A 26,217-nucleotide genomic window follows, 5' to 3' on the forward strand; every position below is an offset into this window, starting at 1 on the left:
GATTGTCTTCCTTTAGGATTGACTGGTTGGATCTCCTTGAAGTCCAAGGGACTCTCAAGAGTCTTCTCTAACACCACAGTTCAAAAGCATCAGTTCTTCAGTGCTCAGCTTTCCATATGGTCCAACTCTCACACCCATACATGACCACTGGAAAAACTATAGCTTTGACTAGATGGACCTCTGTCAGCAAAGTAAGGTCTCTGCTTTTCAACATGCTGTCTAGGTTGGTCATAGCTTTTCTTCTGAGGAGCAAGCGACTTTTAATTTAATGGCTGCAGTCACCATGTGCAGTGATTTTGGAGCCCAAGAAAATAAAGTCTCTCACTGTTTCCAGTGTTTCCCCATCTATTTGCCATGAAGTGATGGGACCACATGCCATGATCTTAGTTTTCTGAATGTTGAGTTTTAAGCCGGCTTTTTCACTCTCCTCTTTCACTTTCATCAAGAGGCTCCTTAGTTCTTCTTCGCTTTCTGCCATAAGGGTGGTTGTCATCTGCATATCTGAGGTTACTGATATTTCTCCTGGCAATCTTGATTCCAGCTCATGCTTCACCCAGCCTGGCATTTTGCATGATGTACTCTGCATATAAGTTAAATAAGCAGGGTGACAATATACAGCCTTGAAGTACTCTTTTCCCAATTTGGAATCAGTCTGTTGTTCCATGTCCAGTTCTAACTGTTGCTTCTTGACTTGCATACAGATTTCTCAGGAGGCAGGTCAGGTGGTCTGCTATTCCCATCTCTTGAAGAATTTTCCACAGTTTACTGTGATCCACATAGTCAAAGGCTTTGGTGTAGTCAATAAAGCAGAAGTAGGTGTTTTTCTGGAACTCTTTTGCTTTTCCTATGAGCCAACGGATGTTGGCAATTTGATCGCTGGTTCCTCTGCGTATCTCAGAAATATTTCATGTTTGGTACCAGACCACTGTGACAAATTAAATGTCATAGTAGAGTGAGTCACACATTTTTTGGTCTCTCAGTGCATATAAAAGTCACGTTTACACTATACTGTATAGTCTACTAAGTGTGCAATAGCATGGTTGACTATAATGTTAGCTGTGGGTTTGATGTATATGGCCTCTACTATGTTGAGGTATGTTTCTACTATAACCACTTTATTGAGACTTTTTATAAATGGGTATTGAATCTTCTCAAATGTTTTTCTCTACATCTATTGAGAGGATCATATGGTTTTTACCCTTCATTTTATTAATGTGATGTACCAAGTTAATTGATTTGTGGATGTTGAATCATTCCTGCATCCTTGGAATAAATCCCACTTGATCACGTGTTTAATCCTTTTAATGAATTATAGCAGCTGATTTGCTAGTTATTTTATTGAGGATTTTGGTGTCTATGTTCATTAGAGATAATAGCCTGTAATTTTCATTTTTGTGTGTTGTCTTTGTCTGATTTTGGTATCAGAGTGATGTTGGCCTCATAAACAGTGTTTCTTCCTCTTCAATTTTTGTGAAGAATTTGAAAGGGATAGTGTTAAATCTTCTTTGAATGTTTGGTAGAATGGACCTGTGAAGCTGTCTGCTCCTGTTTCTTCATCATTCAGTCTTGGAAGGGTATATATGGTTCTAAGAATTTGTCCATTTCTTCTAGGTCATCCAATTTGTTCAAACAGCTGTCCATAATATTCTCTTATAATCATTTGTATTTCTGTGATATCTGTTGCTATTTCTCCTCTCTTATTTCTAATTTTGCAGAGGCTTCTCTCTTTTTTTCTTGGTGAGTCTAGATAATGGTTGGTCAATTTTCTTTACCTTTTCAGAGAACCAGCTTTTATTTTCACTGACCTTTTCTACTGTCTTTTTAGCCTCTATTTCATTTAATAATTTCCACTCTGATATTATTTTCTTCCTTCTATGAACTTTGGGCATTGTTTGTTCTTCTTTTTCTAGTTCCTTTAGGTTGTAAGGTTAGATTGAGATTTTTCTTGTTTCTTAAGGTAGGCCTGTACTGCTATAAATTTCCCTCTTAGTACTGCTTTTGTTGCATCCCATATATTTTTGGTATACCATATTTTCATTTTTCTTCAGGTAATTTTAAATTAAATTTAAATTTAATTAAATTCTTCTTTGATTTGTTGACCTAATAGTTGTTCAGTAGCATGCTGTTCAGTCTCCATATACCTGCCATTTTTTCACCTTTCTTCTTGTAGTTATTTCCAGTTTCATACCATACCTTTGGGATAGATACTTGATATGATTTTAATCTTCTTAAATTTACTGAGCTTGTTCTGTGGCTCAAGATATGGCCTGTCCTTGAGAACGTTCCATGTGCACTTGAGAAGAATATGTATTCTGCTGCATTTGGATGTTCTGTACAGATCTATCAAATCCACCTTCTTCTGCTGTTGCCTTGTTGAATTTCTCTATAGATGATTTATACATTGATGCAAGTGAGATGTTAAAATCCCCTGTTGTTATTGTGCTGCTGTCAATTTCCATTTGCTTGTACTATCATCTTCCATTCCTTCAATTTGAGCTTATGTTTGTCTTCAGAGCTGATCTAGAGGCAGCATATCATTGGGTCTTGTTTTTTTAATCCATCCAACCACTTTGTGGCTTTTGGTTGGTGAATTCAATCCATTTACATTTTTGGTGATAGATGAGGACTTAGTACTGTCATTTTAGCTTTCGTTTTCTGGTTGTTCTAGATCTCTATTTTTTTTTTTTTCCTTATGTGATGTCTGCCATTTTGGTTTAGAGGTTTTCTGTCTTTCATAGTTTCCTCCTTTTTTATGTTTCATGCTTCTACTCTAGATTTATATTTTGTGGTTCTCATGGAATCTGTATGAAACCTCTCATAGATAGGATCTGCTGGTAGGATCTTATCTTCATTTAACTACATAGGATCTGTCCTTTTCCTCTTTCCCTTTTGTATTTTTTGTTGTTTCAAATTATCCCTTTTATGTTGTGAATTTGTCACTGAATTGAAGTAACTATAGTTGTTTTTTCAACTATTTTCCCCCTTTAACTGCTATGCTACAACAGAGTGTGTGTTTAAAAACCTATTGTGAAATAGATGGAGAAATATACCATGTTCATGGATTGGAAGAATCAATATAGTGAAAATGAGTATACTATCCAAAGCAATCTATAGATTCAGTGCAATCCCTATCAAGCTACCAATGGTATTTTTCAGAAAACAATTTCACAATTTGCATGGAAATACAAAAAACCTCGAATAGCCAAAGCAATCTTTAGAAAGAAGAATGGAACTGGAGGAATCAACCTGCCTGACTTCAGGCTATACTACAAAGCTGCAGTCATCAAGACAGTATGGTACTGGCACAAAGACAGAAACATAGATCAATGGAGCAAAATAGAAAGCCCAGAGATAAGTCCACACACCTATGGACACTTTATCTTTGACAGAGGAGGCGAGAATATACAATAGAGAAAAAACAATCTCTTTAACAAATGGTGCTGGGAAAACTGGTTAACTACTTGTAAAAGAATCAAACTAGAACACTTTCTAACACTATACACAAAAATAAACTCAAAATGGATTAAAGATCTAAATGTAAGACCAGAAACTATAAAACTCCTAGAGGAAAACATAGGCAAAACACTCTCTGATGTAAATCATAGCAGGATCCTCTATGACCCACCTCCCAGAATAATGGCAATAAAAGCAAAAATTAACAAATGGGACCTAATGAAACTTAAAAGCTTTTGCACAACGAAGGAAACTATAAGCAAGGTGAAAAGGCAGCCTTCAGAATGGGAGAAAATAATAGCAAATTAAGCAACTGACAAAGAATTGATCTCAAAAATATACAAGCAGTTCATGCAGCTCAATTCCAGAAAAATAAGTGACCCAATCAAAAAATGGGCCAAAGAACTAAACAGACACTTCTCCAAAGAAGACATACAGATGGCTAACAAACACATGAAAAGATGCTCAACATCACTCATTATCAGAGAAATGCCAATCAAAACCACAATGAGGTACCATCCCACGCCAGTCAGAATGGCTGCTATCAAAAAGTCTATAAACAATAAATGCTGGAGAGGGTGTGGAGAAAAGGGAACCCTCTTACACTGTTGGTGGGAATGCAAACTAGTACAGCCACCATGGAGAACAGTGTGGAGATTTCTTAAAAAACTGGAAATAGAACTGCCATATGACCCAGCAATCCCACTCTTGGGCATACACACCGAGGAAACCAGATCTGAAAGAGACACATGCACCCCAATGTTCATCGCAGCACTGTTTATAATAGCCAGGACATGGAAGCAACCTAGATGCCCATCAGCAGACGAATGCTTAAGGAAGCTGTGGTACATATACACCATGGAATATTACTCAGCCATTAAAAAGAATACATTTGAATCAGTTCTAATGGGATGCATGAAACTGGAGCCCATTATACAGAGTGAAGTAAGCCAGAAAGATAAACACCAATACAGTATACTAACACATATATATGGAATTTTAAAAGATGGTAACCATAACCCTGTATGCAAGACAGAAAGAGACACAGATGTATAGAACAGACTTTTGGACTCTATGGGAGAAGGCAAGGGTGGGATGATCTGAGAGAACAGCATCAAAACATGTATATTATCAAGTGTGAAACAGATTGCCAGTCCAGGTTGGATGCAAGAGACAAGTGCTCGGGGCTGGTGCACTCGGATGACCCAGAGGGATGGAGTGGGGAGGGAGGTGGGAGGGGGGATCAGGATGGGGAACACATGTAAATCCATGGCTGATTCATGTCAATGTATGGCAAAAACCACTACAATATTGTAAAGTAATTAGCCTCCAACTAATAAAAAAAAAAATGAAAAAAAAAAAAAGCATCGTTTCTTCTGCGCTCAGCTTTCTTTATAGTCCAACTCTCACATCCATACATGGCTATTGGAAAAACCATAGCTTTGACCAGATGGACCTTTGTTGGCAAAGTAATGTCTCTGCTTTTTCGTTTAATTACGTCTTAAATCCTACCTTCTTCATGAGGCCTAACAAACTTCTGCAGCAATTCAGTGCAAAGAGCTATATTACTTTTGATATCATGACACCAGAGGCTTCAGTTTTTTTACTTCAGATTTGCCCCAAATCCATGGCTCCTGGACTTGTTTGGCTCATTTTTGGTATCTTGCTAATATCAAGAAGATATTTCTAATATCTCTACCATTTATTTTGATATTCGATCACATTCTACTATGTACCATTAGTTAAACATTTTGTGTGCTAATCTTTCTTTATCCAGTTGGACTGTAGCTCCTTGAGGGAAAACACTAATGATATTAGTAATAACATAGTAAGTCAGTCACTCGGGATAAGCATCAATAGATGAGTTTATTTACACCTTTAAACACACAAATGTTTTATTTTAACTACTATGGATAAAATATGTTCTAAAATAGTCTTACATTTTTTTAGCCCTGCTTTTTAAACTGTACTTTTAAAAATCTCACATTACCTAATAGTTTTAAGCAGTCAAGGACTCTAAATAACTCGTTGTTTTAGAAGAAATGTGTTAAATAAATTCTGTATATCAATCACATGGTACATGTCAAAACTAAAGAGCAAATGAAAGGCATTACTTATTTTAGAAAAGAAAAATGCATTTAATAACTATGCCCTGCTTATGCTTCCATTTCAAAATGCCAATATGCCAGAAATTCTTCCTCAATAACAAGCTATTAGTAATCAATGATAAATTAGGTTTGGATTTTATAAAACTTGAATTCCAAGGAGTTCCCTGGTAGGCTTAGTGGTTAGGATTCCAGGCTTTTCAGGATTGCTGTGGCCCTTGTTTAATCCCTGGTTGGGGAACTGAGATCCCACAAGCCATGCAGTAGGGCCAAAAAATAAACAAACAAAAAAACAAACAGCAAGAACAAAAACCCCTCTGAATTCCATTTTGGGAAGAAAGGCTTGGCCAAATCTTACAATCTTAACACTGACAATGAATAAACAAACACTGCCTTAATTCCTAAAAATACTGAATTGAGAAGCCAAAATACCAAATAATAGGTAACTTTATGTAGATTTATTGCTCTGAAGTAAGTTACTTTTCAAGGTAAAGCAATGGTACATGAGTATGATAAGAAGAATGAGTAGAATGTTATTATTACTTCTCAGGAATTAACAATTTGTAACAATATAAACTGTAGGCATGAGATAATATACTCTATGACTATAATACACTAATATATGAAATTCAGTTACATTTTACCTGTTATCTAGTTTAAAGATAAGCTCTTTCTACAAGTCTAGTGTCAGAACTGGGCTTCCCAAGTGGCACTAGTGGTAAAGAACCTGCCCGCCAATTTAGGAGACATAAGAGATGTGAGTTCTATTCCTGGGTCGGCAAGATACCCTGGAAGAGGGCACGTCAACCCACTCCAGTATTCTAGTGGAGAATCCCATGGACAGGGGAGCCTGGCAGGCTACAGTCCATAGGGTTGCAAAGAGTCAAACATGACTCACATGACTTAGCACGCACAATGTAAGAACCACTTTTATATGTACTACTTCTTAGCAGAATGGTCTGGAAGGAGACATTTCACTGCAATTAAATACAACCATTAAATACATTAGAATTAGGGTCTTCTAAAATTCTAGGGAAGGAGACTCAGAGGATGAGGGTCCAGAGTGGGAAGGACACAATTTTCATTGTATGTTCTTGGTACTACTGAACTTTAAAAACACATGAATATATTACTTACTCCATTAAAATAGTTGTTATTTAAAGGGAAGGGAAAAAATTGTATAAAGAAAAAACTTACATCTCATCTAAAGTGATAGTCTGAACCAATGGTAAAGCAAAAAACATCCTACGTATGCAAAGATCTGTGATAACAGTTCAGTATCAACAGAACCATCCTGATCTGTTTAATCAGCAAATATGCAGTTCTTACTCTCACCTTCCGAAGTGAAGAAGTATATATCGAATGAGATCACCCTGCTTTTCCATCTTGTTATCTGTGACCATGGGCATCAACTTGTCATAGTACTTGGCAAGGTAGAAATGTCCATCCTCCCACTCTGGCAGAAACAAGGTCACATCCTATAGAAGAGAACACAGAATACTCAGTTAAGAAAATCCCCCATTATGCTGGTAAAGTAAAGCATCAATAGATAATTAGGGATCAAAAGTATGAAACCCACATCTAGTCAGGGTAAAGTCAAAGGCAGACTGACACTTTGGTGTAAATAAGAGCTACTTTCTTACAAAGCTCTTCTCAGGATGGCTGATGTTCTGATGGGTTGCCCACTGACCAACATGTCATGATAATTAGCTATGTAGGGGGGAAAAAACTCCACTGGCACTCTATATAATACATCAGAATAATTTTCAGATGGATTAAAGTATTTCATATGTATGTGCACATGTTTATTTTTATTGTTTTTAAAAAAACCTCAGAGAAAGAAGTAATATCAAATCTCTGAAGAGGACAGGACTTTAAAAGCAAACAGATATGGTTAAAAAAACCACATATCTTATTTTTCTCTAAGATCTCTCATAAGTTATTGCTCCCCTCTTCTCAACTACTTCATAACCAGGCTTCTAAAAAGAATTCTCCATCTCACATTCATTCCTCAAACTGTTTCTTTTCACCTTCAGTCAACACCACTCCACTAAAGCAGCAACTTAAACAGATACTTTCCGATTCTGAACTCATGTGAGCTCTCTTCAGCATCCTGCTGTTGGCTATGCCATTTCTCCTTTGAATCCCTTTCTTCCTTTTGCTTTTGTGAGGCCACAACCTTCCAAGTTTTCTCCTACCTTTCTGGCCACTCCTTCTGAATTGCCTTTGTCATTTCCTCTCCTTTTCCTTTATATTTGTATATTTGTGTGATTTATTAATTTTTCAATGATATTATTTAAAATGTGATGAAAAATACATAGAATAGCTGAGTAAAAATTAAAAAAATAAATAAATAAAGCTGTGCTCTTAATTCAAAAACATGGTTTAGGCCAGGAACCTTTAAATAAGATCTTAAATTTTCTCTTAATTTAATCCTAAAACCTTCCAGATACAAACCTGCTTGTGGACAGAGGAGAGAATGACAGGACTAGATGGATGGAACAGAGATGCTGGATTCATGTGCCTAAAACTGGCCACAGGGACAAGGATTCCAGTGTGCTTTTACCATCTAGTCATGAAAAGTGTGACAGTGTTACTCAGTCGTGTCCAACTCCTTGCGACACCATGGACTGTAGCCTGCCAGGCTCCTCTGTCTAAGGAATTTTCCAGGCAAGAATACTGGAGGGGGTTGCCATTCCCTTCTCCAGGGGATCTTCCCAAACCAGGGATCAAACCCAGGTCTCCCGAAATGCACAACTGAGTAACTGAACAACAACAATTGCTATACATACAGTATTCCATTAAAGGAATATGTTATAATTTGTTTATCTATTCTATAACTGAATGACATTTTTACTTCCAGTTTAAAATCTACAAATAATGTTGGTACAAACATTTTTATTTCTTTGTATATGTCATATGCAGACATGTTGAGCATTGGTAAAGTGGCTATCATAGTGTTATCCCCTTTAGGAGAAAACATCAAGCTGTTTTCCAAAATGACTGACAATTTATACGTCCAGCAGCACTGTATGAGCATCTAAATGCTCCACAGTCTTTCTAACCCTTTAAAATATCAATCTTTTAAATTTTAACCATTCTTGTAGGTATATAGTGTTAGGTCATAATACCTTTAAAACTGAACTACAGTTGATTTACAATATTTTATTAGTTTTATCATAATACTTTTTAAATTTACATCTATTCTTATCTACTCAATTAACATTTTTTTTTTTTTTTGGTGGGGTCATTTATATATTTACTTCCGTGAAGTTTTCTATTCAATATTAAAATTGAGCTATCTGTATTTTTATTGCCTTTTAAGAGTTCTTATTATATTCTGGATATGAGTCTCTTGTCATTTATATATTGGAAAATATCTTGTAATCTACAGCTTGTCTTTACATTCTTTAAAAAATATTTATATTGGGGGCTTTCCTGGTGGTTCAGTGGTAAAGAATCAGCCTGCTAAGAGATACTGGTTTGATCTCTGATTTGGGAAGATCCCACATGTTGTGGAGCAACTAAGCCCATGTGCCACAATTACTGAGCCTCTGCTCTAGAGCCCAAGAGCTGCAACTACTGAGCCCACATGTCACAATTACTGAAGCCCACGTGCCCTAGAGCCTGTGCTCTGCAACAAGAGAAGCCACTGCAATGAGAAGCCTGCACACTGCCACTAGAGAGTAGCCCCTGCTTGCTGTACCTAGAGAAAAGCCCACACAGCAATGAAGACCCAGCATGGCCAAAATAAATAAAGTATTCATAATTATTAATAAATATATATTTATTTTAAATTGAAATACAGTTGATGTATAATATTATGTTAGTTTCAGGTGTACTACACAGTGATTTGACATTTGCATATACTATGAAATGATCACTATAAGTCTAGTAACCATCTGTCCCCATACAAAATTATTACAATATTTTTGACCATATTCCTTACGCTGTATATCTTCATGACTTATTTATTATAACTGAAGGTTTGTACCTCTTAATCCCCTTCATCTATTCCCCCTCCACCCACCTCCCCTCACTCTTGCATTTATCTTCTTAATGATACCTTTCCATAAACAGAAATTAATACTTTTAATTTAGTCAAATTTATTAATTGTTTCCTTTTATGGTTGTTGCTTTTGGTCTGTTTAAGATGTCCTGAGCTACCTCTAGGTTTGAAGATACTCTCCTATGTTCTATTTTGGGAAATTTATTATTTTGCCTTTTACATTTAGATCTATAATCTCCTTGAAGTTTATTTTTATGTTATAAAGAAGACATAAAGTTTGATTTCTCCCACATAAGATATCCAAATGACACAACAGCATTTATTGCAAAGAGTATTTCTCACAATTCTCTAATATCATCAAGAATACATTTCTGAGTTCTCTCTACTGTCCTACTGGTTGTCTAACCTATGTGAACACAACATCACTTGGAATTCTATACCTTTATAATAAGTCTTAAAAACACATGCTGGTTATTCTCGGTTGTTTGCCCTTCCAAACTATAGTTGTCACACTTAATTATTTTCTACCCTGCTCTGTGTCCCAAAAGACTGACACTGTTGATTTATATCAATGGGCCTACTTGCCTTCTGAAAATTGTTTTTCTTATAGTTTCCTCATGATTATTCCTGCCTTAGCAGCTGTTTCCATCTGGACTTTACATACAGTTTTAGTTATATGTATGTATATTGGTATTTAGTCAAAGAATCTAGAACTTTTCATTTAACTCCTTTTTCTCAGGTAGCCTGCCTCACAATTCTAGCCATCTGTCTTATTTTATTATTCTTTATCTTTTATATTCTAAGTTTTTAGGGCTTTTTTTTTTTTTTCCTATTCCTTTTCTAACGCCTTGAAATTGATTCTCAGCTCACTAATTTTGAGCTTTTATTTTCTTCTAACATATGTAAATAAAATTTCAAATTCTCTTTAAGAATGGCTTTAGCTGAATCCAAGTTTTGCTATGTCTTATTTTTATGACCATTCAGTTCAAAGTATTTTTAAATTTCTATTGTAGTTTTTTCTTTGACCCATGGGTTACTGAGAAGTATCCCTTTTGTAACACCATCTATGTAAGTCTTACTTTCTAGTAAGGAAGGTATTCATTGTGTTCAAAAATTTTCAGGCTAGGATATGGTTAACTTTGGGGAGGAGGGTGAAAGGGTAAGTTGAGTAGTGCTAATACTCTACTTCATGACATGAGTGGTGGTTTCATGAGTATATTTATTTTGTGATAATTCCTCCAACTATATATTTACATTACATACTCACTAAAAAGTCAAAAAAGCTTCCTGGCTATTTTTCTACATGTTCTTCCATATGGAATTTAAAATAACTTTTCTATTTTCAAAAACAACAAAAAAGTGAGAAATTGCATTATACATACACTTACCTTATATTTTTTCATAATTGCATTGCTTTCAAAGTTAGCTGTTTCTTCCATAAAACGGCCCACTAGTAGCGTAGCTCGACCATGGATTAACATGTTCTTACCCTCAGGTGGGGTTTTATTTTCAGGAAAACATAACTCAACACCCTTTTGAAGAACAATTAGTGCCTGGTGAACATCACCCTGAAAGAAAAAAGGCAATAAAAGATTTTTAACTTAGGAACAAATTTTCATATTCTGAAAAGTAAATAATATTGTTAGAATTTACAGTTCATTAGGTATTGTATGTATAAATCTGTTTGTAATTTCATGTTCATCTTGCATTTTCCTTCTATGAAAGTAAAATCCTAAAAAGAAATTATTGCTTCATTTCATGTAGAACTCCTATACTCATTTATTCAATTGTTTTTTTTTTACAATCAAAGTATAGGGCACTAAAGATATAAGTAGATGGTTAGAAATAAACATAAATATGTCAAAATCTCCAGCTTAAAAAAGTTCATTGTCAAGTGAGGAAATAAACTATAAAACAACAACACAATGTGCCAAGTGCAATTAACAGAAGAATATACATGGGTATTATGGAACTGTCTGCTAAATCTACCTAAAAATATAAGAAAATAGAGTTGAGCTATGGTCAGGCAGGATAATCAAATGAGGAAAACCTGAATTAGATCTTAAAGAACGAACAGTAATTTTCCTGGCAAAGAATTCAGTGAAGGACTTTCTTGGTAGAAGGAACAATGATTTTAATTGGGAGAAGGCAAGTAGTCTGGTTTTAGCTGAAGACTAAAAGGTTTGTGAGATAGTGACAAATGAAGCCAAAAAGGAAGTGTGGACTCAATGAGAAAGAGCCTTGTGTACTTAGTAGAGTTCTGACTTAACCCTAAAGCTGCAAAGAATACTTTGAAGGATTTTAATGGGGGAGCCGTGTGCACTTTAGAAAGAGGATAGACTGTAGTAATGAACACCAAGAAGTGGTGAGAGCTCAAGAAAAAAAAAAAAAATCTGTTAATATTGTCAGAGGCTGTAAATGCTAAGGGCACGAAGGAAAATAGTAAAGATAAAGTAAGAGAGAAAGAATTCAAAAGATATTTTTAAGATACATTTAGTCTTCCATTAGATGTAGAAAGTGAGGGAAGGAAGGGCCAGATTTCTGTCATAGATAAGAGGATGTGCCAGAGCTCTACTTAGACGAATTGGGAATATGGGAGGGGAAAGAGACACTGAATTTTATATACTGAATTGCATTTTGAGCATACTGAGTTTAAGGTTCTACAATATACACATGGACCATCATTAGTTCTGAAAATTATAAGATACTGACTAATGCAGGCTCTGCCTGCCATAAGCTATGCCTCTGTTAATTCTAGACTGGTGGCAAGCATGAAGAGATGTAAGGAAGAGCCATTTAAATCTGGGGCACAAGTTTTTCAAGGAGTTTAGATATTTTAAAAAGTCCCCTTCCTATAACTGTAGCTTTAATCTGAGGATTGCTGAGAATTTTTGTTCTGAAGCTAAGCCCTTCCTGACAGACTAGATTAAAAGTGAATTTTCACAGCAATGCTGGCAAGTCTACACAAAACTAATTATCTGCCAAGAATGTAAGTAAGGACAGGGTTATGCTCACTTAAATATTTTTTAAGTACCTACTACATGCACTCATGTAAACATATAGAAGGTAAAATCCAAGTAAAAATTGGTCATTTCCCTCAAGAAAAAAATGAAAGACAAGATGAAAACTGAAAGAACTGCATTTTCAGTCTTAAAATGGGAAAATATTTGGGACTTCAGTACAGAAGGAAGTTTCTTCCAAATGATGGTAGATAAATGATGCAGAAAGGTGACAGAAAAGGAAGGTTCTGAATTTAGATGAGGGATCATCTCTGTCAGGACTTTGTAGGAAGTACCCAATCTACAACAGAAGATATATATGATGATGTGCCCTTGGCCATTACCTTGGACCACAGCCACTTTGCTCTTTCCACATATAGTTCAGCGAGTCGTGAATCTCCAGCATTGAGGAGAGCATTATAGGCTGTCTGGTGGTGACCAGCCTTTCGAGCTACTCTGGCACTCTGTAGCCAGCATTCTCCAACCATTTCACTATAATCTGGTCTAATGAAATGTGACAAAACAGAGGGAAAAGAGCATTTTTAAGTATATTCAATAATTTAATTGTACTATCCCTTCCCAATATGGAACCCTCTCAGTGTATCTTTTCAAAGGAATCAAGATTAATTTGTTAAAAGACTAATTTTAATTTTCTTAGAGTTCTCCATTGTTATCAATTACAAGGCTATGAAGATTTTACTACTGACTTATACCTGTACCTCCCTCAAGTGTTTTTAATATCCAAAAATATGATATATAGCACATAAAAGTAATTTTTAAGTTCTAGGTTCAACTATATAGTGCAGTCTTGGCCAAAACTGACAATAGAAAAAACAGATTCAGAGACAAATTAGGAAAGACAAATACTCCAAATAGTATGAAAATATAATACTAAATACACAATAACTGACATTAAAAAAAAAAAGTGTGTAAAACCTTTTGTTGAGGCTTAATAAAGCTCTCCGGAGAGCCAGAATAGGCTCTTTCGCTCTGTAGGAATTCTGGGTCATTTCTAGTCGGGCTACCCAGTTTAGTGAATCTTCTTGAACACTGTCACCTGGAGACTGGTGAAAGAGTGGCTTGATGCTATGCTCCAACTCACACAACATGTGCAATCTGAAGACAGACAGAGCCTATATTAATATCTTGTCATATATTTAGTTACATTAATCTGACATATAAAGCATATACTTTAACCATGAAGAATATGGAATGTGAAGTTTTCTTTGGAAGAACTTTAACCGATATATATTCTTGATATATAAACACTAACATTTATAACATTTCAAATTGAGTATAAACACCAATTTATGTTGATTTGAATATTTAGTGCTATGTATGATTCCCAGATTACCCTAGTTAAACTGGAGAAGGGTATATAAAACTAAATTCAAATGTATGAAAGCCATTTGAATGTATAAAATTCAAATGTATAAATATAAAGAAGATAATGTTGTTTAGTTGCTAAGTTGTATTCAACTCTTTGAGACCCCATGGACTGTAGCCTGCCAGACTCCTCTGTCCATGGGATTTCCCAGGCAAGAATACTGGAGTGGGTTGCCATTTTGTTCTACAGGGGATCTTCCTGACCCTGACCTGCATCTCTTGCTTGGCAGAGGATTCTTTACCACTGAGTTACCTGGGAAAACTCAACATAAATATTTGTGTATATTGCTGGTGCTATTGTAAGAGGACCTGGTATGGTAGATGCCAGTAAAAAATTGTGAAATGAATACAATTTTAATTGTTATTTTTCCTCAGGCTGATGGAAACATTTGTGATGCATTCATATCAGCTTCTTCCCATTTCTATGACAGCATTCAAGCATACAGTTGAGTAGCTACAGAGCTAAATTAATCTCAGTGGTCCAATCTCTGGTTTCATTAAGCTGTTATCAAAGGGGCTGATACAAATTTTAATAAATTTTTCTGGACTAAAAAAGCAAATGCTTATTTTTCAATTCCTACAGTTCAGTTATAACATATTTTATCATTTTCTTCAGGTAAATTAACAGACCTAAAATGTTTTCCATCATTGCCTTCTTTACCTCTAAAAGGCAATATTACTTGTGAGTAATGTAATGCCTATATTTAAGGGGGGAAATTTGAGCTGGGAAATGTCAAATGCATTTCTAAATGAGAAAAAGGAAAAGGAACCAAAAGTACTGACACCAATGTGCCAGGCAGAGTAGGTGTCTAGTTATTTAGGCTATAAAGAAAAGAAACTATGACTCTATATCAGGATAAATGTAAGATCCTTTTACAGTTTTTTAGCAGTCTCATAATTGCCTTTCTAATTTAAAGGATATACATTAAAAAAAAAACTATAGATAGGGTGATTGTGAGGCTAAAAAAATGCAAGAGCCATTTTGTGTAGCTATGCATGACACCAAACATACTATCACTTATTTAGTAGGCACAAAATTCCAAGTCAGTCACATGACACCTGCAAACCAGGAATATAAAAATGGAAACCTCAAAATACCTAACAATATATTCATATCCACGTTGATAAGAGCCTCTTTCAAAGCTTGCAGCTGAAAGCGGCACAATTTGCTCTGCTCTCACTAGTTTCAATGTGTCATAAAAAACTGTGATATCTTTTTTCTTAGCTGATAATAATAGCTGTCCCAGTCTGACACTCCATGTTGTAGATTTCCCATCTGAAAAACAATTGACAAAGAGTCAAGGATTGCCATGATAGCTGGTCCCAGAACAAGCTTTATTTCATTTGGTAAAACAGTCAACAGAAATTTGGAACAGATGCTTTCATTCCACTTTGAACTAAACAAGGCAATCATAAGAAAAGCTGACAGATTAATTACAAATATTGCTTCACTACTTAGGTCTGAATATTTATGTCATATTAAAACTGGTTATTTTTTAAAAAGTAATTGTACCTTCTGCCAAATAGTTTTCTACTAAATCCCACTGTGACAATTTCCAAGCTGCTTCCACCCTGTATGTGTTTAATTCATCTGTCCATTCAGACCTATTAAAAGAAATCCATATCAATTAAACATTTATTTAAATATAAGGTGGTATTTACGGACTTTTCATTGGTTTAGATACTCTATTTATTATATTTTGTACTTAAGTATAAAATAATTAATTTCTATCTGCAACAATCCCAATTTTAATCTTTCCAGTCCCCAAAAATATTTTTTCTTTTTTTTTTTCTGTTTTTTATTTTATTTATTTTTTTTTTTTAGGCTTATTTAATTTTTTTATTAGTTGGAGGCTAATTACTTCACACCAAAAATATTTGTTCAATAATTACAATTGAAATTGTATTTTACAGCAATTACAATTGAAATTTTCAATAATTACAATTGAAATTGAATTACAATTTCAGTAATTCGATTATTTTCAGTAATTACTTCTGATAGGGCCATTTAAAAATATCATTTTTGACAAATTTGCCATATATTAAATCAGAATTAATGCCTGGATAATTACAAAGAACAGTTGCACGATTAGCTGCAGGTTTAACGTTAACAAAGAGCACGGAGGAAAAAGAGCCAACTGAACATATATGTATCACAGCTAAGTAATTCTAATAACCTGGGATTTTGAACTAAATTTAAGACAAAAACATAGAAACTCGTGGTGTGGATTGAGCATTAGGGAACACAGGACACTCAGTAAGGGCATAACCAAGTTACACATTATGTGTCAATAGTATAAAAAAAGATACAAAATTAGCTACCTAAAATACTTCTCTATTCTTAAATTATTTTCAGTTGCTTTAAAATTGGGGTTTGTAAAAGCAGTATGATATAGGTTACTATTTTTTCTAAGCATCCTACTTATGTGATACTAAGATGGCTAGTGATATTTAGATCATGACTGTATAGAAGAAGCTACACTTTCCCCATGTTTCTTCTTTATTAAATCATATTATGTGAATACCTGCTATATGTTAGACCTTAGGCCAGGCACATTTTTCCATTTAATTAGCTAATAATACCAAAATGTACCCATATCCCCATATTATAAATAAGGTAACAGATTCAGACAGGCTGGGATCAATGCCCTTAAAAGCCCTCTTTGTTCTTTCTGTGGTAAAAATACATAAAGAAAGCATAACAAAGGAATCAATTAATTATTTTAAAAAAATATAAAGTAGCAGCATAAATACTGAATATTTTCTAATTTCTGAATACCACCAAAAATGATTTAGAACAAAGCTAAAAGAAACACAACAGAAATATAACTTTCAAAAATCCAACTTTGAATAACTTCACAAGTTTATTACAACATGCTGAAGTATCAAAAATTTTAGGATCTAAATCTGAGTAGAATTAGCAAGAGCTGCTCTCCAGAGGGGACTGTTGTTTTCATTCAGTCACTATGCCATGTCCAACTCTTTGCAACCCCATGGACTGTAGCACATGAGGCTCCTCTGTCCTCCACCATCTCCCAGAGTTTGCTCAAACTCAAGTACATTGAGTTAGTGATGCCACCCAACCATTTCGTCCTCTGTCATCCCCTTCTCCTCCTGCCTTCAATCCCTCTGAGCATCAGGGTCTTTTTCAGTAAGTCAGCTCTTCACATCGGGTGGCCAAAGTATTGGAGCTTCAGCTTTAGCATCAGTCCTTCCAATGAATATTCAGGACTGATTTCCTTTAGGATTGACAGGTTTGATCTTGCAGTGCGAGGGACTTTCAAGTGTCTTCTCCAGCAACACAATCTGAAATGATCAATTCTTAAGCTCTTAGTCTTCTTTATGGTTCAACTCTCACATTCATACATGTCTATTGGAATAGCTTTGACTATATGGACCTTTGTCAGCAAAGTGATGTCTCTGCTTTTTAATATGCTTTCTAGGTTTGTCCTAGCTTTAATTGCAAGAAGCAAGTGTCTTTTAATTCCATGGTTGCAGTCACCATCTGCAGTGATTCTGGAGCCCAAGAAAATAAAATTGTCAATGCTCCCACTTCTTCCCCTTTTATCTGCCATGAAGTGATGGAACTAGATGCCATGACCTTAACCCAGAGGGTCACACCAAGTACTGTAGCAAATGGCCATAAGGATCAGGCTGTGATAACTTACTTCCATAAATGCATTAAAAAGATGACTATGTACTGCTGTATTTAAAATGGACAACCAACAAAGGACTTACTGTACAACAAGGGAACACAGCTCAATGTTATATGGAAGACTGGATGAGAAGGGAGTTTGGGGGAGAATGGATACAGGTATAATAAGCATGGCTGTGCTGTCTACCTGAAACTATTGTTTCATTGTTAATTAACAATGTTAACATTAATTAACAATGTTAATTAATCTGCTTTAACATTGTTAATCTGCTATACTCCAATACAAAATTTAAAAACAGAAAAGACTGTGTACTTTAAGCACAGTCAATAATTTTGGAGAAATATTTGTTTAAACGCAAGTATTCTCCCCAAGAAAAACACATCCCCTCAATGACCACTTGCACCAGTAACATAGTATCCTTCGTTGAATACTGAAGCTTGCCTTTTCACAGCCCAATGATCAGTAGGCTCTATGTACCCCAGATCCAAAAAGAAGAGCATGCAGTGTGCATCATAAGGAATTAAGACACACTGTTTGAGCCATGACAAACTTTCCCAAATTCCTGAAACCCTTTTATTCATCAGGTCTCTCAAATAATCTGGAGAAACAAGTCTAAAACATATATCCAATCTTTCCCTGCTTCTATAAAGCTTTTTTCCCCCATCATTTTATAAATTCCACTACTTTGAAACCACATAACTAAGACTGAGTTTCTCTGCTCTCAGACACCCTAGAACAGTGGTCTTTAAAATCATAGTTTGGAATTTATAGAACCTGTATTTAGAAGTACTGCATGAACTAACTAAAAACAGTGGCCTGTGCTCTTTGGTAAAGTAAGATGATCCCATCTGTTTGACCAGATATCACTGTCTGGACACTCACCTAGAGCCAGACATCCTGGAATGTGAAGTCAAATGGGCCTTAGGAAGAATCATTAAGAACAAAGCTAGTGGAAGTGATGGAATTCCAGTTAAGCTATTTCAAACCCTACAAGATGATGCTGTGAAAGTCCTGCACTCAATATGCCAGCAAATTTGGAAAACTCAGCAGTGGCCACAGGACTGGGAAAGGTCAGTTTTCATTCCAATCCTTAAGAAAGGCAAAGCCAGAGAATGCTCAAACTACCGCACAGCTGCACTCATCTCACACGCTAGTAAAGTAATGCCCAAAATTCTTCAAGCCAGGCTTCAGCAATACGTGAACCATGAAAACTTCCAGATGTTCAAGCTGGTTTTAGAAAAGGCAGAGGAACCAGAGATCAAATTGTCAACATCCGCTGGATCACTGAAAAAGCAAGAGAGTTCCAGAAAAACATCTATTTCTGCATTATTGACTATGCCAAAGCCTTTGACTGTGTGGATCACAACAAACTGTGGAAAATTCTGAAAGAGATGGGACTACCAGACCACCTGATCTGCCTCTTGAGAAACCTATATGCAGGTCAGGAAGCAACAGTTAGAACTGGACATGGAACAACAGACTGGTTCCAAATAGGAAAAGGAGTGTAAGGGCTGTATATTGTCACCCTACTTATTTAACTTATATGCAGAGTACATCATGAGAAATGCTGGGCTGGAAGAAGCACAAGCTGGAATTAAGATTGCCTGGAGAAATATCAGATATGCAGATGACACCACCCTCATGGCAGAAAGCAAAGAAGAACTAGAGAGTCTTTTGATGAAGGTGAAGGAGGAGAGTGAAAAAGTTGGCTTAAAGCCCAACATTCAGAAAACTAGATCATGGCATCTGGTTCTGTCACTTCATGGCAAACAGATGGGGAAACAGTGGCTGACTTTATTTTTGGGGGCTCCTATATCACTGCAGATGGTGACTGCAGCCATGAAATTAAAAGACGCTTACTCCTTGGAAGGAAAGTTATGACCAACCTAGACAGCATATTAAAAAGCAGAGACATTACTTTGTCAAGAAACATCCATATAGTCAAGGCTATGGTTTTTCCAGTAGTCATGTATGGATGTGAGGGTTAGACTATGAAGAAAGCTGAGCGCCAAAGAATTGATGCTTTTGAACTGTGGTGTTGGAGAAGACTCTTGAGAGTCCCTTGGACTGCAAAGAGATCCAACCAGTCCTCCTAAAGGAGATCAGTCCTGGGTGTTCACTGGAAGGACTGATGTTGAAGCTGAAACTCCAATACTTTGGCCACCTGTTGCGAAGAGCTGACGCATTTGAAAAGACCCCAATGCTGGGAAAGATTGAGGGCAGAAGGAGAAGGGGACGACAGAGGATGAGATGGTTGGATGGCATCACCAACTCAATGGACATGGGTTTGGGTAACTCCGGGAGTTGGTGATGGACAGGGAGGCCTGGCGTGCTGAGGTTCATGGGGTCGCAAAGAGTTGGACATGACTGAGTGACTGAACTGAACTGAACACTGTCCTGAAAAGTCATTTGGGGTCTGGCAAACATATTAAGGAAAAAGGCTTTCAGCCGGCAGAGCCAAGGAAGTTTCAAAAGCAAAACCAACCTTCCTAATTATTCTTTATATTAAAAGAAACATGCACGACTTAATCTTTGCCACATATAAGCACTTTCTGGGGGATATCATTTGGTTTGCTATAAGAAACCTATTTTCTTTAGGAAAGGAAGGTTGTTTTCATTTTTATTAGTCTTTTAGGGGAAAACAACCCCTAAATTTTAGAGTGGTATTCTTCATTCAGTCACAAAATTTCCCTCTCTCCAACACATAAAATAACTGGTGCTGATTATGTAGGCAGAGCTTAGATACCCTTTGGAAGTATGAATATGAACTCCACCCATAGTAGGTAAAGACAGGCAGGTTCCTGTCATAAAGCAAATTTAATTCAAAGATGATTCTTTGCACAAAAGATAAGCTGTTAAGTGCTAGACTGACTTACAAGAGAGAGAGTAGGACAAAATATTTTTTGGTGCTTATGTCCAAAACCATGAAAACAGAAAAGATTTCATTACTTTAGTAAACATTATTTCAACCCAATCAGTCAATTTAAAATTTCCCATTTCAAAATAATACAAAAAAAAATTCTTTTAAAAAGCATTACTTGGGAAAAAAAAAAAAAGCATTACCTGTTAGCATGCACTCCATTCACCTGAGTGATTACAGTAGACAGTTGACCAAGACCTAACATGGACTTCACAACACCATGATAGTGAATGATCTGGAAATTTAAAAGCATTTAAAATAGCAATTGTTACTTCAAATACATCTTAGGAACCAAAAAGTGTTTAAACTGCTAGTCCTTAGAAAATGCTATCTTCTTCACTGAGCCTACCTTTCTTAGTTTAACAAGTGACTTGCTTGGCTATATGGCAGAGTCCTCTGCCGACGTCCTATACACATCTGAATTGTTTTTTTTTTTTTAATTCAGACAACCTAAAAAATATCTCAGATTGAATTTATTATTTTTCCCAGATAAGGTCTAATTTTTGGCTCAGAACAAATATAAAAGTAACAGTATTTCTTAATACTTCGTTTAAAGACTGTCATTTCTCATGTAAAAATTAAACTCAAAGGTTACAATATTATTAGTATAGATTTTAGGCTATAGAAACTGAAAAGTTAAATAGGATTATGAAGTAGTCTTTAAAATTGAGAACAAGATTGTGAAAAATAAAGGCCCTATACACTGAACTTCTGAGAAAATGAACAGGCCAATTATGACAAAAAAGGAATACCTAAGATTAGAGAGATTCTAAGCCAATATTGTAAACCAGTGATTCTAAACCTCTTTCCTGTTCTAATATACATGAGAAACATGACATACCCCCATTAGTAACTGTAGCTCAGTGATACTAAGGAATCATTTCAGAGACTCCCAGATGGTGATGGGGCATGTGTAATCTGAACAAGTTTCTTATGCTATAGAGAATCACTATTATTATTAAAAATTGATGCAAATCTTATACTTTTAATAGTAAAGCAAAATTACATTAATTTCAGAGTAACTGAACATACAGCTTAAAACCAAGTATATATATTCCACAATAAATCTCATTCATTTGGGGGATTTGTAAGGTCATAGAAATTTGGTACTGGAAAGGATCTTTGAGATCATCTAACATGTCTATAATTTTATCAATCAGGAAACTCAAGTTCAGAGATGGTTAAATATTTTCCAGACACAGAGTGACACTGGTAGAGACAGTACTGAAATTAAGGTTTCCAGAGATTCTAGTTCACAGTTCTTTTTATTATGTTGCCTTTCATTTCTTTTCTTACCTCGTCTGGTTCTAACTGAATAGCCCTGTCATAACAAGCAGTGGCATCCCTCAGTAAGCCGATGCTTTCATGTTCAAGGATCTGTTCTTTCAGAGATGGTTCCGCCTTTCGAATTGCGCTTACTCCAGCCACTCCATCTGGTTCATGCATAGCAGCATATAATTTCTTTGTTCAATCATTAAAGAAACAATGAAATAAGAAAAAAGACACAACTAGAAATAAAACCACCCGTTCATGTAAAAAAGCATATAAGCATTTTTTTCCTCAAAGCAGCAATAAATATTTGTTTCAGGGTAGATTCACATTAAAACTGCAAACTTATTTTAAGTCATTCTGTTCCACTTAAATATACCCGTATTCCACTTAAATACAAATCTCTACTAGTAACTGCTAGTGACAATGAGAATGAGATGAGACAATGAGATGAGACAATCAGATGAGATGGTTAGATAGCATCACTGACTCAATGGACATGAATTTGAGCCAACTCTGAGATACTGGGAAGGACAAGTGAGCCTGTTGTGCTGCAGTCCATGGGGTCACAAAGAGTTGGACACGACTTAGAGACTGAATAACAAGAAACACAAGACACTAAATCTGGGTTCAAAGGAGATATTCAGGCTGAAGATAAAAATTTGGGACCAGTTAGCACAAAGATGGCAGGGGAAAGGATGAAATGATTTATGAAATGAACAGAGGGAGAGAAAAGAGGACACTAGAGTACTTCTATATTTATAGATGAGGAAGAACTAGCAAATGAAACTGAGAGGAGACTAGCTTGAAGAAACCTAGAATATGTGGTATCCCAGAAGCTGTGGGAGAAAAGAAAATATCTTAATAAAGGTGTGGTCAAATGATCCCATGAGGTTAAGAAAATGAGGACTGGGAGGTATTTATTATTTGGCAACATGGAGGCCACCAATTTTCTCTCTTTTTAAACTTTTATTGGTGAATAGTTGCTTTACAACGTTGCGTTAGTTTCTGTTGTGCAACTAAGTGAATCAGCTATGTCGTTGTTGTTCAGTCACCCAGCCGTGTATAACTCTTTGCAAACGCAGGGACTGTAGCACGCCAGGTTTCCCTGTCCCTCACCATCTTCTGGAGTTTGCCTAAATTCGTGTCTGTTGCATTGGTGATGCCATCCAACCATCTCATCCTCTGAAGCCCTCTTCTTCTGCCCTCAATCTTTTCCAGCATCAGGGTCTTTTCCATTGAGTCAGTTCTTCATATCAGGTGGCCAAAGTACTGGAGTTTCAGCTTCAGCATCAGTCCTTTCAATGAGTATTTAGGGTTGATTTCCTTTAATATTGACTGGTTTAATCTCCTTGCTGTCCAAGGGACCCATAGGAATCTTCTCCAGCACCACAGTTTGAAGGTACCAATTCTCTGGCTCTCTGGCTTCTTTATGGTCCAGCTCTCACAACAGTATGTGACCATGGAGAAGACCATAACCTTGACTATACAGACATTTGTCAGCAGAGTAATGAATCAGCTAACCATATACACATATCCCCTCTTTTTAAGATTTCTTTCCCATTTAGGTCACCACAGAGCAGAGTATTGAGTACAGTTTTCTGTGCTATACAGTAGGTTCTCATTTAGTTCAGTTGAGTTGCTCAGTTGTGTCCGACTCTTTGCGACCCCATGACTGCCGCACACCAGGCTTCCCTGTCCATCACCAACTCCCAGAGCCTAGTCAAACTCATATCCATCGCGTCAGTGATGCCATCCATCTCATCCTCTGTCATCCCCTTCTCCTCCCACCTTCAATCTTTCCCAGCATCAGGGTCTTTTCCAATGAGTCAGTTCTTTGCATCAGGTGCCCAAAATATTGGAGTTTCAGCTTCAGCATCAGTCCTTCCAATGAATATTCAGGGCTGATTTCTTTCAGATTGACTGGTTGTATCTCTTTGCAGTCCAAGGGACTCTCAAGAGTCTTCTCCAATACCATAGTTCAAAAGCATCAATTCTTCAGTGCTCAGCTTTCTTTGTAGCCCAACTCTCATATCCATACATGACTATTGGAAAAACCATAGCTTTGACTAGATGGATGTTTCTTGACAAAGGAACGTCACTGCTTTTTAATATGCTATATAGGTTGGTCATAGCTTTTCTTCCAAGGAGCAATATGCTGTCTAGGTTGGTCATAGCTTTTTTCCAAGGAGCAAATGTCTTTTAATTTCATGGCTGCAGTCACCATCTGCAGTGATTTTGGAGTCCCAAAAAATAAAGTGTCTCACTGTTTCCATTGTTTCCCCATCTATTTGCCATGAAGTGATGGACCGGATGCCATGATCTTAGTTTTCTGAATGTTGAGTTTTAAGCCAACTTTTTCCCCTCTCCTCTATCACTTTCATCAAGAGGCTCTTTAGTCCTTCTTCGCTTTCTGCCATAAGGGTGGTGTCATCTGCATATCTGAGGTTATTGATATTTGTCCAGGCAACCTTGATTCCAGCTTATGCTTCATCCCATGAACAGTATGAAAAGTTTCTCATTAGTTGTCTATTGTATACATAATAGTGTGTATATATATATACATATATATATATGTCAGTGATTTTCTTAGCAAGAATAGAGTCAGTTGAATGGAGAAAGAACTCTTATTGGAATGGGCAAAGAGTAAATAAGAAACCAAGGTCTATAGAGAAGATGGGCAATTCTTTTAAAAACTGGCTATGGAGGGAAACAGAAAGTTTAGAGGTATCTGAAAAAAGATACTGTAAGATCTTTTCAAGGGAATTACCAAAAAATTAAAATAGGTGATACCAGAACATGTCTATATACTCTATGTACTCTGGTTGAGAAAGAAAAGTTAATCATACTGGAGAAAGAAGGAATATCTGAAGGAGTAAAATACTTGAAATAAAAAATAAAAGTAGAAGAACTGAATTTTGGCAGGAAGGGATTCTTCCTTAGGAACAGAATAGAGAAGAAAAAGAATGTGGTGCAGAATCCAATGAATTTTCAGATTTGGTAGATTTGGCTTCTATTTTCCTAATGAACAATAAAGCAAGGTCATCAATTGAGAGTAAGTGAAGTGAGAAGAGACATGAAGAGAAGGTAAGAAATAGTCATCATGAAGAGAGGGAAAGTAGTCTTAACTAGAGACACATAGACTTAAGGCAGTGTTAAAGAGTTCTGCGGAAGTTTGAGATTATGAATGTAAAGGAAAACCAGTTAAATATTCACTGTGTGATTTTTCTATAGTGATGTTCAGCTGCTTACATGCAAACAATGGGAAAACACATGGGTGAGTTTATTCAGGACTGGAGTCTTACAAGGTGAATACAATACAGAGGGAGAAAGACATGGGAGTTGAATGCCCTAATAAAGGAATGACTTTAACAATTAAGAAGAGACTAATGCTAGACAAGGAGGCAAACAAAGACAGGAGAGACTGTCACCAAAAGACTACAAGCTACTTATTTTCCAGTTCTCTCACAGTATTCTGCTTTTCAACCTGAAAAGAAGCCCACCAATCTTGGCCTCTTATTTAATTCACTGTATTACCCTACTGGTACTAACTTTCTTTTCTTCTATACACAATCATAGTATTATCATCTAAACCAATAAAATGAACAATCTAAACATAAAAGACTAGCAATATTAAACATTATTATTAAGTTCACTATATTAATTTCAAACCTGTAAAAATCCAAGATGCTCTTGAATGTTTTGCTTCTTTTCTGTAATAAATGATTCAAAGTGCATTACAGCTCGTGTGTATGCTTTGGAGCGAAAGGATGCTACTGCCAGAGTATCCTGAGGTATGAGGTCTAGAAAACGAGATACACTCTGATAGTCTTCATAATCCACAGTAGACACTAGATCATAAAAAGATAATTGAGTAATTAAAAACTTAGAAGATAAAATTTTAAACGTATACATTTAAATTTATTTTATGAAATAAATTAATCTACATGTACCAGTGTATCTTATTTAGAATGTAACTACGAGCAAGATGACTGCTCAGAGGACTCTTGCTCCAACAGCAATTATTACTTACCTTACTTTAAACAGTCATTTAACTTATTTGGACTTCTGTTTCTATGGACAGAGGAGCCTGGGGAGCTAAAGTCCATGGTGTTGCAAAGAATCAGTCATGACTGAGCAACTAACACACACACTTTCCTATAAATACTAGCATCTGTTTTGCTTTCCTTAAAGGTTGTAAGGATTAAATGTAAATTCACATTAAATGTTGAGGATATATAAAGATGATACAAAAGATCTAGTGTGCAAAGAATCCTCCTGCCAATGCAGGTTAGACGTAAGAGATGCAGGTTCGATCCCTGTGGTGGGAAGATCCCCTGGAGGAGGGCAAGGCAACCCACTACAGCATTCTTGCCTGCAGAATCCCATGGACAGAAGAGCCTGGCAGGCTGCAGTCCAG

At 36.1% G+C, this 26,217-nt stretch overlaps 1 protein-coding gene across 2 annotated transcripts in view; it reads right to left on the reverse strand.

Moving 5' to 3' along the window:
* Window positions 1-26,217, reverse strand: part of ATR (ATR serine/threonine kinase) — a 114,589-nt gene that overhangs the window by 19,409 nt on the left and 68,963 nt on the right. For both annotated transcript variants that reach the window (XM_061167772.1, XM_061167771.1), the window contains exons 28-36: window positions 25,470-25,648; window positions 21,825-21,989; window positions 20,672-20,763; window positions 15,466-15,557; window positions 15,051-15,228; window positions 13,503-13,682; window positions 12,911-13,070; window positions 10,956-11,135; window positions 6,894-7,036 (exon numbers count right to left, since the gene is read on the reverse strand). In XM_061167772.1, the coding sequence (XP_061023755.1) occupies window positions 6,894-7,036; window positions 10,956-11,135; window positions 12,911-13,070; window positions 13,503-13,682; window positions 15,051-15,228; window positions 15,466-15,557; window positions 20,672-20,763; window positions 21,825-21,989; window positions 25,470-25,648 (1,369 nt within the window). The remainder of the gene's footprint in view (window positions 1-6,893; window positions 7,037-10,955; window positions 11,136-12,910; window positions 13,071-13,502; window positions 13,683-15,050; window positions 15,229-15,465; window positions 15,558-20,671; window positions 20,764-21,824; window positions 21,990-25,469; window positions 25,649-26,217) is intronic.

This window comes from Dama dama, chromosome 19 (genome assembly GCF_033118175.1).
Source record: "Dama dama isolate Ldn47 chromosome 19, ASM3311817v1, whole genome shotgun sequence".
In the NCBI taxonomy this organism is placed as follows: Eukaryota; Metazoa; Chordata; class Mammalia; order Artiodactyla; family Cervidae; genus Dama; species Dama dama.